At 35.7% G+C, this 19311-nt stretch overlaps 1 protein-coding gene across 1 annotated transcript in view; it reads left to right on the forward strand.

The window, feature by feature from the left end:
• The window catches only part of POLQ (DNA polymerase theta), a 115731-nt gene that overhangs the window by 26653 nt on the left and 69767 nt on the right, over window positions 1–19311 (forward strand). The window contains exons 9-14 of the mRNA XM_014732866.3: window positions 2028–2175; window positions 4288–4434; window positions 5797–6009; window positions 10955–11097; window positions 12779–12983; window positions 13325–13467. Coding sequence (XP_014588352.3) covers window positions 2028–2175; window positions 4288–4434; window positions 5797–6009; window positions 10955–11097; window positions 12779–12983; window positions 13325–13467 — 999 coding nt within the window. The remainder of the gene's footprint in view (window positions 1–2027; window positions 2176–4287; window positions 4435–5796; window positions 6010–10954; window positions 11098–12778; window positions 12984–13324; window positions 13468–19311) is intronic.

The raw sequence follows: 19311 nt of genomic DNA on the forward strand, positions 1-19311 counted from the left end.
TTATCATTTCCTATAAGTAATAAAAATGACTAATTTTGTAGATTTTTCTTTTTAACTGGGAAACAATTTTTCTTATGGCTTACTTTACATTAAACATTAATGTGGGAAAATTAACCTTTTGTTAAATGGTAGGTATAATATTTAATAGAGTAGAAAAGACATTATTTTGGAGTCACACAGACCTACCTCTGATACTTAATAGAGATACTTGATATGACTGTGTTATCGGTTGAATCATAAAACCTCTCTGAATGTAGTATCTTCATCTATAAAATGAGATGTAACATTTATCTTTAATATTGTAAGAAGGAAATATGATTTTTAAAAATTGTCTAGCATCTGGAAAGTGCTTGATAAATTCCCTTCCTCACCCTAAATACATTTAAAAAGTTTTAGTTCACAGTATTTTTCTGAGCCTGGTTCTTTAATCCTAAGGTTAAAGAACTAGCTCATCATCTGTGGAGTGAGGCATCTATTTTTATGCAGAGCTGTGCCTCTGAGTACTGAAATAGCTAGGGTAAGTTTAGAGCTGGGAATAAGTCTAAATTTATGTGTTCCAGTACCCTCATAGTTATGCATTTGTAGCCTCTGTATGCCTGGGATGGAATCTTATTCAGTTGCTTTGCTCTGTACCGCAAATTTCACCTGACTATGCCTTGGTTACCTCAATAAATATATATGTAAACACATTCATTTACTCTCCTGTTAATCTTTTTCTTCTCTTACCATATCTATGCCTCCACCCTATTTGAATCACTTTCAACTCTTACCTGGATTATTGAATAGCCTCATAATTGATCTCTCTTTCCCAACCTTGTCCCCTACAGTCTATGCTTAAATCAGGAGGTAGTGATCTATTCAAAATGAACATCAGGTTATGTAGCCATTCTACTTAAAAACTTGTGATGGTCCCCTGTTTCATTTAGAATGAGAGCCAAGGTCTCTGTAGTAGCCTACAGGGCCCTGCATGGTCTGCACCTGTTCCCCTAATGCTCTCAACCTCACCTGCTATACTCCTTCTCCCTCCCTCCACAGCCTTTTTGCTGTTCCATGATATGCCAAGAATCTCCTATCTCAAATTTTCTTTGTCTGGAATGCTGTTCCCCTCAGGCATCAGTATGGTTTACTCTTTTCATCTTTGGACCTTTACTCAAATGTCACTTTCTCAGACCTTCTCTGGCCACCTTATCTAAATTTCAATGTCCTCCTCTTCCTGGTCCCTATTTTCCCTGTATTATTTTTCTCCTAAGCACTTTTCAAAATCAAACATGCTGTGTTTTACTTATCTTGTTTTCATTATTATCTATGTCTTCCTATTGGAGCAGAAATACCCTGAAGCCAGAGCTTTTTTTCTGCTTTGTTCTCCATCCCCAGTGCCTAGAACAGTATCTGGCACATAGTAAATACTTGTTTAATGAGTGAATGGATGGATGAATTAATTAACCCAGTTTTGATAACTTCTGGTTTTTAGAACTCTCTGGGCCACCACTGGGCATTCAGGCATGCTCTTTGTTCTGCTTGAAATGTTTCCTCTGTCTCCCAGTTACTGTTCATTGAGATGATGCCTCCCCTCCTTCGTATCTCAGCTAAATCATCGTTTTCTCAGGGAAACCTTTCTTTCAGATATTTCTGTCAAATATGAGGCCTCAAAACATCATAAAACTCTCTTTTATAGTACGTCTTATGATTGTATTTTACATTTATTTGTTTAGCACTTTGTTTCCCCGGTGAGACCTAAAACCCTTGAAGATAGGACTTTGACTTTCTTTCGCTCACCATTATATCCCCATCCCCTGAGGATTGGAAGTCATTAAATATTAGTCGAGTGAATAGAAATACTTTCTTCTCGCCTTACATCATAATGAAGTTTATTTCTTCTTTCCTTTTGTTACTGACTTTGTAACAGATTTCTATTATGACTTTGAGTAGAAATAAACCTTCCCTCTGAAGCAAAATGAGTGACTTTAAACTGATGTGAAAATGTTTTGAAAACATCACTGCAGTGGCTATTTTGCTTTCTTTTTTAGGGAGATGAGGACCATATTGTTAGTTTATGTTATGAGACCGTTCGTGATAACCATTCAGTATTACTTTTCTGTCCATCAAAGAAATGGTGTGAAAAGCTGGCAGATACCATTGCCCGTGAGTTTTACAATCTACACCATCAAGCTGAGGGTAAGTTACTGATGGACATGAAAGCCTCCATACTTAGTACATTTGCTTGAAAGTAATATTAATAATTATATTAGCAAAGCATGGCTGTCTTTCATTGTTGCCATCACCTGCCCACTCAACACTCCTTTACAAAACTTTTTTACATTACAAAACATTACAAAATGTTTTTGTGCTTTTATGATTCCTCCTCTCCTTATCCTCCCTGTAGACAACGTATACACACACTCAGGCTAATCTTCAGTTTGTTATGATACTGGATTTGTACAGGTATATACTGAGGTTCTTCATCTGGGATTCATGGGCTTTGCGAGGGTGATCTTTGAAGCCCCTAAATTGTATATAAAACTTCACATAAACACATTTTTCTGGGGAAAGCAGCCATATCTTTCTTTGTATTTCCAAACTCTAAAAAGAATCACATATATACGTACATACATATATATATACACACATATATGTTTATATATACACATGAATATTAAAATTAGCTTTATTGAGGTATAATTTATATACAGTAAAATATACCCATTTGAAGTGTGAAACTTAATGAATTTTAACAAATATATATACCTGTTTAACTCCTACTGTAATCAACATATAGAACATTTCTATCACCCCAAAATGTTCTCTTTTCCTCTTTTGCTGTCAATCTCCCTCCTCTGTCCTCAGCCCCAGGAAACCACTGATCTGCTGTCTGTCACTCTAGACTAGTTGTGCCTTTTCCAAGAATTTCATATAAATGAAGTCATGTAGTATGTATGTGTCTTATATGTCTGGTTTCTTTCACTCAGCATGATATTTTTAAGATTCAAGTTGTTACATTTATCAATTTGTCCCTTTTTTATTGCTGAATAGTGATCTAGTGTATGGCTATAATCATTAGTTTATTTTTTTACTGATTCTAGGATGTGCACTGTTCCCTCACCACTTTTACTAGGCTGTGGTCCCTTGGGGTCCAAGATAAGTGTAGGGAAGACAGAGACCAGTTCTGTCACAGAATATTAGGATATTTATGACTTTATTATGCCAATGGCATCATGAGAAGGCTCTGCTCCAACATTATAATATCTCTTCTAGTTCCTTCTTACTTGATATTTTCTGTACTATGCCAACTTATATTCCTTATGTTATACCATGATAACTTATATTCCTTAATAACTAGAAACATTACTATTATTTTCTTTGCTTGTGGTTCTGTTATTTTGATTTATAGCAGTGGTTCTCAAATCCTAGTGCTTGGACCTGGAGCCTGGACAATGATGAAATTTTCATGAGAAAAGTAAAGGCAAGGCAGCGCATTTTTCATAAAGCTGAAGTTTAAATTCTGAAATTACCCCTACTAATTTTTTATGTTAAAATGACTCTTCTTTTTAAATAAAGATATTCATTAATGATAATTTAAAACAATTTTTAATTGTCCTTAGCATAATAAAACATTGGCAACCCTTTGTGGGTCATCAAAATTTTAAGAAAAGTTTACCTAAAAAATTAAAAAATATGAGATACATTAAAATATATTTTATGAGACATTTTACTAATTCAGAAACCCCAAATTCTGGGAAATTCTTTAAGAAAACATAGTTCCTGCATCTAAGAAAGTTAAGTCTTATTGGGGGAGAAGTTTACACAGAGAGGTAAAAACAGAAGGTAAAGTGTGATTAATTACCACATTGCTACGAAAGAGGCTAAAAAAATTGTCGTATAGAACTAGTCTCCTAGATGGTTAGTGGGGCACACTCTGAGCAGGGATTTTGATTTTTGGGCTGTGAGTGGTAGTCAGTATCTGTAATCCTCGCCTTCCTTCAGCTGGTTCCTTTGATCCCCTCCTGTGGGTTTGATCTCACTCTAGTATAGTGTTTCCTAAACTTTGGTAAACATTAGAATTGCCTGGGGAGATTTTAAAATTTCTAATGTCCAGGTTGCACCCTATTACATCGCAATGTCTGGGGGTGAGAGCCAGGTATCAGTATTTTTAAAGGCTGTGCAGGTGATTATTATATGTAGCAGTTTTGGAACCATTGCCCTAGTTTTCAGCTCTTTCATGGCTTAGGCAGATGGCACTTAAAGACATCCAGCCAGAAGTGAACAGTGTTGATAATTTTTTTGTGGCAGGATTGGTAAGATCGTCTGAACTTCCACCAGTGATACTGGAACAAAAGGGCCTCCTAGAAGTGATGGATCAGTTAAGACGTTCACCTTCAGGACTGGACACTGTATTACAAAAAACTGTACCATGGGGAGTAGCATTTCATCATGCAGGTATCCATATTTATAATCTCTTATTAAGAAGCCCCCCCAAAAATCCTCATAATTTTTTCATTTTTATATTTGCGTGCATTTGATTTCTTGTTAACCACACTTAATACTCTTAGATTTCATTTTAAGGAATTGTGTGAATGAGATTAAACAAGCGTAAAATGACCGTGTTTAGATTTACTTATCTGTATAGTATATAAATACTAGATATATGCTTTTTTGTACAATTGTGGAAGCAAATTCTAAAATTGTTACCTTTTTATACTTTGTTTCCTTAAAATCTAGGTTAGGGTGGTGCTTGCTTCCCTAATTTTATGCCACTCTGAGTGTCTCATTTTATCTCAAGGAGTATTGAAATATTCTCACGAATATATCAAAATCAAATTAATTTTAGAACATGTCATATTGTATTTTGAGAGAGCTAGGAATATTTAAAAATTAAATAGGTAGTCAAAATTGCAACAATTACGACAGTCACTGAATTAAATAACTTCTTTCAGGGAGTGGTCTGTTCATGATCATATGTGCTTAAGGATATGATTAAGAATATATAGTTTCTAAGATTGGGAATTTAACCTTTTCAATTTATATAAAATTTCTATCATGCTATATGTAAATAAATTTTTAAATGTATATATATATGTGTATGTATATACATACACACACATACAAAAGAATATTTTTATTGTATATAACTTATGCATACTAATAAAATGAATACCTGTGGATCTGCCAATTAACTTACAAACTAGAGCCCTAATGTTTTTTATTTTTTTTAAATAAAATAAAAAAGAAGCCAGATAAGTATATATCCTATAGGCTGTTTTTCATTTACTCATGTATTTATTCTTCAGACATTTATTTATGTCAAAACTATGCATGACCACAGTGTTGGATAGGTCCTGAAGATACTGTGATGAATAAGGCATGTCTCCACTCTCAAGGAGTTCAGTCTAGAACAGGGCTCAACAAACCACAGTCTGCTGGTCAAATCCAGCCCACCATTTTTTTAAAAATAAAGTTTTATTGGAGCACAGTCGTGCCCATTTGTTCTGTGGCTGGTTTCATGTGACAATGGTAGGGCTGAGTAGTTGCAACAGAGACCATCTGTCCTACAAAGCCTAAAATATTTACAGAAAAAGTTTGCCAACCCCTGGTTTGGAAGACATAGAAATGTGCTGGGGGTGGCAGATTATACTCTTAAATAAATAGACTGTGACAACTTCTTGTTTATAGTCATAGCAGTATCTTGAAAAAAATCTTTGGAGTCTTGTAGCAGATTCTCAGATCCATTTGTAAGTGATCGAGCACAAAATTTTCATTATATGTCAATAAATATGTGTTATTGTAACTTTGTTTTTTTAGGTCTTACCTTTGAGGAGAGGGATATCATTGAAGGAGCCTTTCGTCAAAGTCAGATTCGGGTCTTGGCAGCAACTTCTACTCTTTCATCTGGGGTGAATTTACCTGCACGTCGTGTAATTATTCGGACTCCTATTTTCAGTGGTCGACCTCTAGATATTCTTACTTATAAGCAGATGGTTGGTCGTGCTGGCAGGAAAGGAGTAGACACTGTTGGTAAGTGAGTTTGAATTTAATTGTAGAAGCATTGCTTAAGGACAGTGTCAGTCTATTTGAAATTTGACTAGTGCCTGGCAACCATTTTTCATCATGCTATATTTCTTTGTTATCCTAAGCAAAATGTCATCATTTTGGATTTACTTAATATTTATAATGAGTATAAAAGTTATAATGTTCATTTGTGGTCAACCATTAATTTTCTCAAAAGAGAATTAAGATTTTCTTTTGAATTATGTGCAATGAACTGATTCAGTAATGTTAATCAAGATGACTTATTACATTTAGCTGGAAGATAATTTTTAATTTCCAATATAGTCTACTATTTAGCAGACAAAAGGAGTAATTTTCATGAGTATTAGTTCTCTCTAAGAGACAGTTCAAATAGGGATCTTGAGAACTGGGAATCACTCTCAGACTTTGGGAATAGGAGCTTCACATACCATCTTTTTCTCTCTAAATTGGTGCTGGCTCTGAAAACACCTTTTCAGTTTCTTATCTTGTACAGCAAGTAATGATAATATTACCAGCAATCCAAACAAAAGTTTTGTCTTAAGCAATGAAGAGGAGGCTTGTTTGAATTAAATATCAAGTTAGCAGCAAATATTATTTATAACCTGCTACATTCTTCTGGGTGTGACTACGTTGTTATGAGTCTTCTACATTAAAGAACCTTGGGAGGAACGTTCTCTGTCACTCATCTTTCTTCTCTAGGATGTGGTTTATGGACTCCAATATTATACTATATATCAAATAAACGGGCAAATAGTTCTGTGACTACTGAAGAGAAATTAGGATATCCAGGATAAAAGGCAAAGTATTAATGGGAAAATAGGTGGAATATTCTGGGCACCAAAAGCTGGGTAGTATACTGAGGAAGTGACTTTTAGAATAACTGACTTGTCACGTGAAGTCCCCAAATATAGTCAATCCTTGTTATTTGTGGATTTCATATTTGTGAATTTGTCCACTTACTAAAATTTATTCCTGACCCCCAAATCAGTACTTGTGGGGCTTTCGTGGACATGTGCAGGGCAATGAAAAATTTGAGTCTCTGCCACATATTTCACATTTTTTTTGCGTTTTCTTGGTGATTTAACTGTTTAAAATGACCCCCAGGCATAGTGCTGAGGTGCTGTCTAGTGTTCCTAAGTGTAAGAAGGCTGTGATGTGCCCTACAGAGAAAACAAGTGTGTTAGATAAACTTGGTTCAGCCGTAAGATAGAGTACTGTTGGCTGTGAGTTCAATGTTAATAAATCAACAATATATGTTAAATAAGGTGTCTTTAAACAGAAACACATATAAAACAAGATTTTGTTTTGATTGATTAATGAAAATGTTGTGTCTAGAGGCTTCAGGGAAGCTACCCCTGTATATTCCCTGGGAGCACTGGTTCAGTATTCCCTAATTCAGCGTTGGCAGTGACTTTATGGAACGTAACTACCACCAATAACAAGAATCGACTAATTTATTGAGGACTAGATTAGTTAGAATGTAAATTCACTGCTGTAACAAAAGCTAAGATAATAGGTGCTTAAACAAGGTAGAAGTTAATTTCTTCTCATATAACAGTAGAATTGTAAGTAATCTGGGCTGATATAGTGACTCCAGTGTCAGGGACCTAGTCTCCTAGTTTATTTTTCCATGTTCAGCAATTTAGTTTTCCCATGGTATAAGATGGCGACTCCAGTCTCTGTTATCACATCTGCGTTTCAGCCATCAGGAAGGGGAGATGAGGCAGTAAAGGACACGTCCTGCCCTTTAAGGGCGCTTCCCTGAAACTGCACGCAGTATTTCTCCTCACATACAATTGGCCAGAACTTAGTCACATGGTTACATCCCCCAACTGCAAGAGAGGCTGGGGAATATAATCTTTAGCTAAGTGGCCATGTGCCCAGCTAGCACTTAGGGGTTTTATTAAAGGAGGAATGAGAGAATAGCCATTAAGTCTCAGCCTTGGCAATAAATGACTCCTCTGTCTATAATCTCTGAAGAGCTATTGATCTGCCCCCCTTTTAAGCCCTAAAAATTTTGGTGTTAAAAAAAAACCTACCAACTCATTGGATTTCTCCTATAGGTACTGAAGAAGTTTATCCTGCTTCTGTTTTTTACTTTACCTACAAAATATGCAGATTACATGTATATGTTTAAAGAGTGAGGGGAACAGACTAAGACATGCCCTTCCCATTTCTCTCTGCCTCCCTCTGCGCTTCCCCCAGCTCTGATTTCTCAGACTCACAGCTTTGGAGAGTGGAGTGTAAGTTTATTTTATACAGATACTCTTCTTTCAGGTCCAAAAGATCTTTAAGATAAGGTAGAAGATGAGGTTTTATTTGCCTTTCTACATTCTTAGCTTGTGCTTATCTTTCTCATGGGGAAGAGTAATTGGAAGGTTGGTGCCCTGGCTAATTATCAAGCCTTAAGTCAGATAACATTCCAACAAAACTAAAATATACCACAATAACTTTGTTTCTGAGATCCTGGAAGCTTCTGAGATTTTGGCTTTGCATAATGCTCCATTTCAGGATGGCATATGGTTTGCTCAGAACTTCCAGCAAGTGGGGAATGTGCAAACATAGTGTTTTACATCAACTACAAAGATGTAAATACTTGTTCATGCTTTTGGACTGTGTAGCATCTTTGCAATTTCTATGCATTTTATAAATAATGATAATATTTCCTGGACAGTTCATGATGTTTTATTTAGATTACACTTTAATCTTTCTGTGGATTTCCTGGAACCTTCCAGTGTAGGATGATGGTGCTTTGTGCCGAAATAGTGATTTGCAAGTTAAATAGTTAGTAATAAATAATTTGATGCTAATTAACTTCTCTATTGTGGTATAGTTACTACCTCCCCAGACAGGTGCGAGCAGGAACCTGGACATGTATACTGGCATCAATTTGGGCATTTTCATAAATCTTGATCATCCTGAAAAAGAGTTGTCCATTTTCTTGAAGAATCAAAGCCTGGAGGAGGTTTAAACAGCCCAAAGTGGCTTTAACCTTGCTGCTAATGCTAGTTGATCCATCTTCTAGGTAAATTTTTTTGTCTTAAGCTGGGCTATTTTGTAGTCACTATAAGAGCCAGGTGATATATTTTATTCACCTGTTTTTTTTTATGGCCCTATATTTTTGTAATTATATGTTGGATGAATAACCAATGGTCATCAATTTTATAGTCCCTTATATTTGTCCTATTTTGATTCTCAATTTGGCAGTCAGTGTTCGGAAAGCATCATCTGTATCTAGTCTCTGCCTTGGGTGATTAGTATATACCACCACAGTGTCACTTTTATTTTTCTCTAATGCAAATAGCCTTCATTTTGTCTCTTGAACATCTTATTTACCTGCTTCCTTTCCCCAACTATTGGATTCATTTTTTTTTTTTTTTTAAATTTTGAAGTCAAATTTTTTTTTTAAGATTTTATTTTTTTCCTTTTTCTCCCCAAAGCCCCGCAGTACATAGTTGTATATTCTTCATTGTGGGTCCTTCTAGCTGTGGCACGTGGGACGCCGCCTCAGCGTGGCTTGACAAGCAGTGCCATGTCCGTGCCCAGGATTCGAACCAACGAAACACTGGGCTGCCTGCAGCGGAGCGTGCAAACTTAACCACTTGGCCATGGGGCCAGCCCCTGGATTCATTTTTTAATAAAAGATTATGGTTTTCTCTAGTCTTAATTATTATAATAATAGTTTATGTTTGTATAAATTGTATATGTTTTTACTTTATAAGTGCTTGCACATGTTTTTGTTCATTTGATTGTCACAATAACCTAAGCATTTAATTAGTGAATGTTATAATGTAATTTCTAGGTATCCGTAAATATTTTTTTTTTTTTTGAGGGCGATTAGCTCTGAGCTAACTACTGCCAATCCTCCTCTTTTTGCTGAGGAAGACTGGCCCTGAGCTAACATCCATGCCCATCTTCCTCTACTTTATATGTGGGATGCCTACCACAGCATGGCGTGCCAAGTGGTGCCATGTCCGCACATGGGATTTGAACCAGTGAACCTTGGGCCGCTGAGAAGCAGAATGTGCGCACTTAACCGCTGCGCCACTGGGCCGACCCCTCCATAAATATTTTTGAATTTATATTATCATCATGTATAAATAGTAATAATTTGCATTTTCCTTTCTAGTTTTCAAAATACTTCTATTACTCTTATATACTTAATTATTCAATAATAATAGTTAATTCTGGGGTTGGGGAGAAACCTTTTTCTCTACCTTCTTAGGTTTTATGGCTAGTGCCTTCAAATTAAACTGAAAAATGACAGATTAACAGGAGAAAAGGCATACATATTTTATTGGATGTTAATATTTTAATTTTTTATGTGTACAGAAGCCTACAGAGAAAAGAAGTAAAGACCAAAAGAAATGATTAGATGCTGGGGGCTTATATACCCTTTTAACAAAGGGTGATAAATTGTGGAAAAGTGACAATACAAAGGAAAAGGGATTTTGGCTGCTAGGGGTGGTAAATTGTAGAAAGGTAAATATTCTGGAAACTAATGGAAGTTAAGGATTATTTGGTAAGGTTTGTGCAGACCCATCTTCGTGCTGACTTTCTGTTCTCAGTGATAAGAATTGTTCTCCTGCTGTGGGAGATGTGAAGGGGAATACCTTCACAAAGAGAAATTTATGTCCTCCCTCTAGGCAAATAAGGAGAGGGTGAAGAGCTCTTTCTGTGTTTGCTGCTTTCCAATTGCCTTCAGATTAAAATAATGTTTATGCCAAAGTGGCATATTTGATGTGGTGTATTCTGATCCCCTTCAATGCAAAGTTCAGAAAATAAAAACATTAGTGATAATTCTGTGACCATAACAACCACTGTCATCTATTATTTCCTTTTAAACAAGTAAGACAATTTAAATTCTCTTTAGCAGATATCTTATGGAAATGTGTGGGGATTTTGCAAATGTATGGTGTTTTGGTTATAGGTGAGAGCATATTAGTTTGTAAGAACTCTGAGAAATCAGAAGGCATAGCTCTACTTCAGGGATCTCTAAAACCTGTTTGTAGCTGTCTGCGGAGACGAGAAGGAGAAGAAGTAACTGCGAGCATGATAAGAGCTATTCTGGAGGTAAGAAAGAGTTCATTAAATTACCATTTATACCATTTTTACTATAATACAATGGTAGAACTTTAATATATGGAAAATCTTACCTGTGTGTTTCTTTCGGAGATTATTTGTAGCCTTCCCAAGTCTGAATTTTTCTATAGTGATTTCCTGGAGCTTAATACAGCTAGGGCTATATCAGTCTGTTTCAAAACAGTGAATCAAAAACCAAATGCCAGATTTAAAAAACTTTTTAGATAGTCCTTATTTTCTGAATTTAAAAAAGGTTGATAAAAATGGACCCTAGTTTCTCTGTCCAGATAATACCTGTTGACATTACAATACAATCAAATTACAAATACACATGATTAAAAGTTTCAGGGGCTGGCCCGGTGTCATAGTGCTCAAGTTCATATGCTCTGCTTTGCAGCCTGGGATTTGCTGGTTTGGATCCTAGGTACAGACCTACACACCACTCATCAAGCCATATTGTGGCGGCATCCCGCATAGAAAACTAGAAGGACTTACAACTAGGGTATACAACTATGTACTTGGGCTTTGGGTAGAAAAAAAAAGAGGAAGATTGGCAGCAGATGTTAGGTCAGAGCTAATCTTCCTCACCTGAAAAAAAGAAAAACTTTCAAACAGTATGGAAAGATCCAAAGTGAAAAATAAAACCTCTGCACAGAGTCCTCAAAGGTAACCCCTTTTAAGTGTTTCATGTATTCATCCAGAAAAGTTTTCTATTCATATACCAGCATGCCTTGCTGTTGCTTTCAGAACCAGTGCTGGGGGTACTGGTATCTGTATTCATACTCTTTTTTTCCCTCTTAGCTCATGGTTTGGAAAAAAACCACAAAGTAATTGATAACATAGGGTTGGTAAAGATGTAGAAAGTAGGTACTCTCATACACTGATGAAACTCTTTTAGAGGGCAACTTGGCCATACCTACTAAGATTTAAAAAAAAATGCACTTATCCATTTATCTAGCATATTCACATCTAGGAATTTTACCTAGGGATGTATTTGTGAAATTATATCAAATTAAATTACAAGAATATTTATTATACCACTATTGGTAATAAGAAAAAACTGGGAACAACCAAAATACCATTGATACTAAATAAATCTTGGTAAAACTATGCTTTGTGGTCATTAAAAACAATGAGATAGCTCTGGTTAGGATGATTTGGCATGTTTCCAATATATGTTAAATGAAAGAAGGCAAGGAGCAAATTAGTATATGTAATAGACTAGTTGCAGGAAAATGATATCCACAAGACACGACTGACTTCATCTTTTTCTACACCTATTTCCACCACTCTTCTGGGTGGGAAGTATTCAGTACTAGCATTCCTATATGCCCGCATATTTCAGAAGGAAAGATGAGAAGAATTGATGTGGTACATGACCATGAGCCATTAATACCTCCTTTGTAGATGTTAGTTCTCACATTTCAGATAGATAATAATTTATTTATTTTCATTTATGAGAAAATGTTTATCTACTTTTAAAGAAAACTTTTCATGTTGTCAGTAGGTGTTATCTACATTTATAATGAGTGATGATGGAAGAGTTAATAAAGAGTCTCTACATTAAGATGCTGAGAAGATTTTAAGATAAAATCACTTCATTACTTTTATATCGTGAGGGCCTACATGTCTAATTAAAAAGTTACAGAAAATTTCAAACCTCTTCTATCAGGTAATAGTTGGTGGAGTGGCAAGTACATCACAAGATATGCAGACTTATGCTTCTTGCACGTTTTTGGCTGCAAGTATGAAAGATGGGAAGCAGGGAATTCAGAAAAATCAAGATTCTCTTCAACTTGGAGCAATTGAGGCCTGTGTAATGTGGCTGCTAGAAAATGAATTCATCCAGATTACCGAAGCTAGTGATAGAACAGAAGGTAAGTATGACTTCTTAGTTGCAGTGTACTCACTTTTTCATCTTTAGTGGCTTAGAGCATGTAAGACTGCTTAGTAAAAGGAAATTGACTTTTCTGGCAGTATAAAAGGAAACTGATTTTTCAAGTAATGTGTCAACTCATTTTTAGTAAGTCAATGTTATGTTCAGTAATCATCAGACAATTAGCATAGAGCCTGCTCATAAGTATCTGTGCATTGGGCAAGATTCTGTTTGTAAAATTCCTCAGAGCCTAAAAGGTTAATTACAGAACATGGAAAGACAGTGTTTTGTTTTACTTTTAACGTTTTGTCTTTTATTTTCCTACTCCCACCTCCAAACCAGGAAAGGTATATCATCCAACACATCTTGGTTCGGCAACTCTTTCTTCTTCACTTGCTCCAACTGATACTTTAGATATTTTTGCTGACCTTCAAAGAGCAATGAAGGGCTTTGTTTTAGAGAATGATCTGCATATTGTCTATCTGGTAAGTTCTGTTTTTTTCACTATTGTGAATCCTGAGCATTGAAGATCCCCTAAGGGAACATCTTGTCTGTTTTCCTTGACTAGGCTAGTAGCGGGAGTAGAGAAAAAGAAGTAAGAAGAGAATTGTTGTAAAGTAATAAGCCAAATTTTCTAGTGACCTTTTAATCTATTTGCCTACTTATCTATTTTATCCAGCTTCCTTTCAAAAAGGATTTGAAGTGATTTATAAAAAACGTATTTTACAGTATACATGAGAACAGCAAAGGACAATGAGCTATCAGGAAATTAAAGATAAGATCATAATGTAAAACTCAAGCAAAAGTTGGTACATACACTTGCATGCCATTTAGTCATGTAAATTGCCATGGCCAACTTTGGTCCTGGGCTTTCTAGCAACTACAGTAAAAATTCATAAGATAAAAAACAAAAAAGTTGGGAAAAGCACTGCATTTTATTGCCTAAGAGAAATTTAGTCCTAAAAAGACATGACGAGACTTATATTCTTGATATAATCTCTATAATGAATGCAATAAAGAACTTTATAAAAGACAATCTTTTATAAATATTATTTCTTATAACAAAGATTTTGGTAAGGATTAGATAAAATAGAATTTGAGATCATGTTCTTTGGCAAGAACCTGGGCGGAAATACTTTATTTTGTCAGTTAAGAGCAGGTGTGGGGAGTGAGGTAAGCAAGATGGTGGAATAGGAGGTCCCTGGCTCTGTCCTCATCACAAAAATACAGATTAGCAACTAATCACAGACAAGAACACCTTTCTAAAAATCCCAGAACCTCATAGTGAGGTTGAAACACTCTCTTGGAGCACAAAAGCTAAGAAAAGGCACATTAGAAGGCTAAGAGCAGTGGTTCCACTTTGACTGCATTGCCCTTCCCCCAAGCCAGCACAGTGCCACACTGAGAGGGATGCCCTGGGCCTACAGTTTCTCCAGTATGAAAAAGAGAGCCCAAGGCAGACATCCAGCTTCACTAGCATTCCAGGAGTTCCCAAGGAGGTCCACTTCTCCCTCACCTCATGGAAACACTGAGGGAATAGGCAAGGCTGGACCACCTGAGACCAGCTAGGAACAGATAAGAGGGGTGGAACTCACAGTGATTAGTTTGTGGATTATGGTGGTGGCACTACATCTTTTCCAGCCACTTCACCCAAGCAGAGAGCCCAGCAAGCGGTTCCACCTGCCTGTGGTGCCAGACTGACTGCCCCATCTGGCCAGGAAGCAAATTGAGCAAAGCCTGTGGCCCTGCTCAACCAGGGAGCCTGACTGTAGAGCACAGCCTGGAATACTACACGATCACAGAGTTCATCCAATAGTCCCACCCAAGTGTGGAGCACAGCCTCTGGCCACACCTGAATATGGAGTCACTAGCAGCACCACCTGGTCAGGGAGTACAGTCTGTGGTCCTGCCTGACCAGAGAGCCCAAGCAGTGGCCCCCACCCAACCACAGAGTTCAGCCAGTGAGTCCACCTGACTATGGAGCCTGGCCATCAGCCACATGTGTCTGTGGAGCCCAGGTGGCAGTCCCACCTGACCAGGCAGCCCAGGCAGCAGTTTGGTCTGAATGCAGAGCTGAGGAAGTGGCCCCACCCAACCAAAGACCCTGGCAGCAAGCCCTGCCTGCCCTTCTGTGGACTTTACCAGCTGGCCCTTGGAGAACTCCAGGCTAGGCTGAGTAGTGAAGGTCTTTCCCTGCTGAAGCAAACCTATAAAGACTATAAGAGGTGACTGCTTCCTCAAATGCACAGACATCAACACAAGTATACGAGAATAATGACAAATCAGGGCAACATGACACCATAAAAGAAACTAATAAAGCTCTGATAACTAAACCTAAAGAAATGGAGATCTATGAACTGGCTGGCCAAGAATTTAGAATAATTCTCTTAATGAAAGTTATTCAGGAAAACAGAGAGGCAACTAAACAATGTTAGGACAACAGTCCATGAACAGAATGAGAAGTTTAGCAAAGAAACAGAAACCATTAAAAACAAACAGACAAACAAATAGAAATCCCAGAGCTGAAGAATACAATGACTGATCTGAAAAATTCAACAGCTTCAAAAGCAGACTCAATCAAGCAGAAGAAAGAATCAGTGAACTCAAAGATAGGTCATTTGAAATTATACATTCAGAGGAACAACAACAACAAAAGAATGAAAAAGAGTGAGAAAAACCTATTAGACTTATTGAACACCATAAAGAGAAATAGTATATGCATTATTGAAGTCCATGATGGGAAGAGAAAGAAAATGGCAGAAAGTCTGTTTAATGAAATAATGGCTGAAGACCTCCCAAATATGGGGAGAGATATGGACATCTAGGAACATGAAGCTAAAGGGACCTCAAATAGTTCAAAGAGGACTTCACTGAGACACATTATTATCAAATTGTCAAAAATCAAAGAATCAGAGAATTTTGAAAGTAGCAAGGGAAGAGAGGCTCGTCATAAAGGAAACCCATTCCTTCCTAAAAAAGGAAATCCTCATAAGGCTTTCAGTGGATTTCTCAGGAGAAACTTTGCAAGCCTGGATAGAATGGTATGATATATTCAAAATACAGAAAGAAAAAACTGCCAACCAAGAATACTATACTTGGCAACGCTGTCCTTCAGAAATGAAGGAGAGATAAAGACTTTACCAAATGAAAGCAAAGCAAGTTCATCATCACTAGATGAGCATTATAAGAAATGCTAAAAGGAATTCTTTAAGCTGAAATGAAAGGATGTTAATTAACAATATAAAAAACATATGAATGTACAAAACTCACTGGTAAAGGTATTTTTATAGTCATGCAGAATTCTGAATGTAATGGTGGTGTGTAAATCACTTTTAACTCTATACAAAAGTTAACGTCAAACGTATTAAAAATAACTGAAACTACAGTAATTTGTTAATGGATACACAATATAAAAAGATGTAAATTGTTAACATCAGTGACCTAAAATGTGAGAAGGTAGAGAAGTAAAAGTAGAGTTTTTGTATCCAATCGAAGTTATCAGCTTAAAATAGGATGTTACAGCTATATATACAATGGAACATCATTCAGCCATAAAAAAGAAGGAAATCTTGCCATTTATGACAACATGGATTAAGCCAGAGGGCATTATGTTAAGTGTAATAAGCCAGCCAGAGAAAGACAAATATTGTATGGTATCACTCATATGTGGAATCTGAAAAAGTCAAACTCAGAAACAGTAGAATGGCGGTTGCCAGGGTCTGGGTATGGGAGCCAGGGGGAGATGTTGGTCAACGTTCCTTTGGCTATTTGGGGTCTTTTCTTCTATATAAATTTTAGGATTCTTTGTTCTATTTCTGTGAAAAATTGTTGTTGGAACTTTGATAGAGATTGCACTGAATCTGTAGATTGCTTTAGGAAGTATGGACATTTTAATTATGTTAATTCTTCCAATCTAAGAGCATGGAATATCTTTCCATTTCTTTGTGTCTTCGATTTCTTTCAACAGTGTTTTACAGTTTTCAGTGGACAGGTCTTTCACCTTTTTGGTTAAGTTAATTCCTGGATATTTTATTCTTTTTGTTGAAATTGTAAATGGGGTTGTATTCTTAATTTCTCTTTCTGCTACTTCGTTGTTAGTGTATAAAAACGCAACTGATTTTTGTATGTTGATTTTGTATCCTTCAACTTGACCATGTTTGTTTATTATTTCTAAAGGTTTTTTGGTGGATTCTTCAGGGTTTTCTATATGTAAAATCATGTCATCTGCAAATAGTGACAGTTTCACTTCTTCCTTTCCAATTTGGATCCCTTTTATTCCTTTTTCTTGCCTATTACTCTGGCTAAGACTTCCAGTTCAGTTTACCATTTAACAGAACCTATTTTGGTTTAGTTGACTTTCTGTATGATTTTTTGTTCTTCATTTCACTGATTTCTGCTCTTTATTATTTTCTTCCTTCTTGCTTTGGGTTTACTTTTTGCCCTTCTATTTACAGTGTTGTAAAGTAGAAGATTAGCTTATTGATTTGAGATCTTTCTTCTTTTTTAATATAGGCATTTATAGCCACAAATTTCCCTCAAAGCAATTCTTTCACCATATCCCATAAGTTTTGGTATGTTGTATTTTCATTTGCATTCATTTCAAGGTCTTTGTAATTTCTATTGTAATTTCTTCTCTGACCCGTTGTTATTTAGTAGTGTCGTCTTTAATTCTGGGATTGTGAACTTCCAAAATTTTTTGTTATTTATTGCTAATTTCATTCCACTGTCAGAAAATATACTTTATGTGCTTTCAGTCCTTTTACATTTATTGAGGCTTGTTTTATTGTGTCGTGTGTGGTCCATCCTGGAGATTGTGTTCCATGTGAGCTCTAGGAGAATGGCATTCTGCTGTTGGGTGGAGTTCTATAGATGTCTGTTAGGTCTAGTTGATTTATAGTGTTGTTTAGTCTTCTGTTGATCTTCTGCTTAGTTCTATCCATTGTTGAAAGTGGGAGTATTTAAGTCTTCAATGATTATTTTTGAATTGTCTGTTTCTCTCTTCATTTCTGTCAAGTTCTGTTCATGTATTTTGGGGCCATGAATATATTTTCATTTGTTATATCTACTTGATGGATTGAGCCTTTTATCATTATATAATGTTGCGCTGATCTCTTAACATTTTTTGAAAAGTCTGCTTTATCTATTAGTATAGCCACTCTGACTTTGTTATGGTTCTGGTTTACATGTATTTTCCTTCCTTTTACTTTTGACCATTTATATTTTTGAATCTATAGTGTATCTCTTATAGACATCATATAGTAGAGATTCTGGAGATTCTGTTTTTTATCCAGTCTGTCAGTATCTGCCTTTGATTATATTATTTAAGCCATTCACATTTAATGTTATTATTGATATAGTTGGATTTACATCTTCCACATTTTATCTTTTTATTTTCTATATATCTCATGTCTCTTTTGTTCCCCTGTACTTCTTTTACTGATTTCTTTTGAATTAAGTGAATATTTTCTAGTATAATATTTTAATTTCTTTAATAAATTTTTATTTATATTTTTTGGAGTTATTTTCCATGGGGTTACTGAAGAGGTTACCATATACAGCTTAAAACTTATACTAACTTAATTTCAGTGAGATATAGAAACATTATTCTTGTATAGCTTTATTCCTGTTCCTTTTTTTTGTGCTGTTACTGTTATACATGTTACATCTATATGTGTTACAAACCCAACAATACATTTTTATAATTGTTATTTTATGTTTTTAAATAAGCTAAGAGAAGGAGAGCAAATGTTATGCTTATAGAGTTTGTTACATTAACATTCTTATTTTAGATTTATGTTTTTCTTTGTTTGTTCCTATGGATTTTAGTTATTATCTCTTATTATTTGGGCTATTATTGTCAACATATTGTATTTTTATATGTTATATACATATTGTTTTAGACAGTTGCTTTTTAAATTAGTCAAGAGAAGAAAGGAGGGAAATATGCAATAGAACCGTTTTTATAAGTACCCGCTTAATTACCTTTGTTGGCACTCTTTTTTGTGCTTGTGGAATTAAAATACTGTTTTAGGTCACTTTCTATCAACCTGAAGAGCTTTCTTTAGTGTTTCTTGTAAGGCAAATCTGCTAGCAACACATTTTCTGGTTTTTGTTTATCTAGGAATGTTAGTGTTATACCTTTCTTTTAGAAAATAAGATTCCTGATTGACAATTTGTTTTTCTTTCAGCAGTTTGAATATGTCATTTCACTGCATTCTGGCCTCCATTGTTTTTGATGGGAAGTCAGCTCTTAATCTTATTGGGTTTCCTTTGTGTATGGTGGTTGTTTTTCTTTTTCTGCTTCCAAGATTTTTCTCTTTTTTGGTTTT

The sequence above is a fragment of the Equus caballus genome, chromosome 19 (assembly GCF_041296265.1).
Source record: "Equus caballus isolate H_3958 breed thoroughbred chromosome 19, TB-T2T, whole genome shotgun sequence".
Taxonomy (NCBI): Eukaryota; Metazoa; Chordata; class Mammalia; order Perissodactyla; family Equidae; genus Equus; species Equus caballus.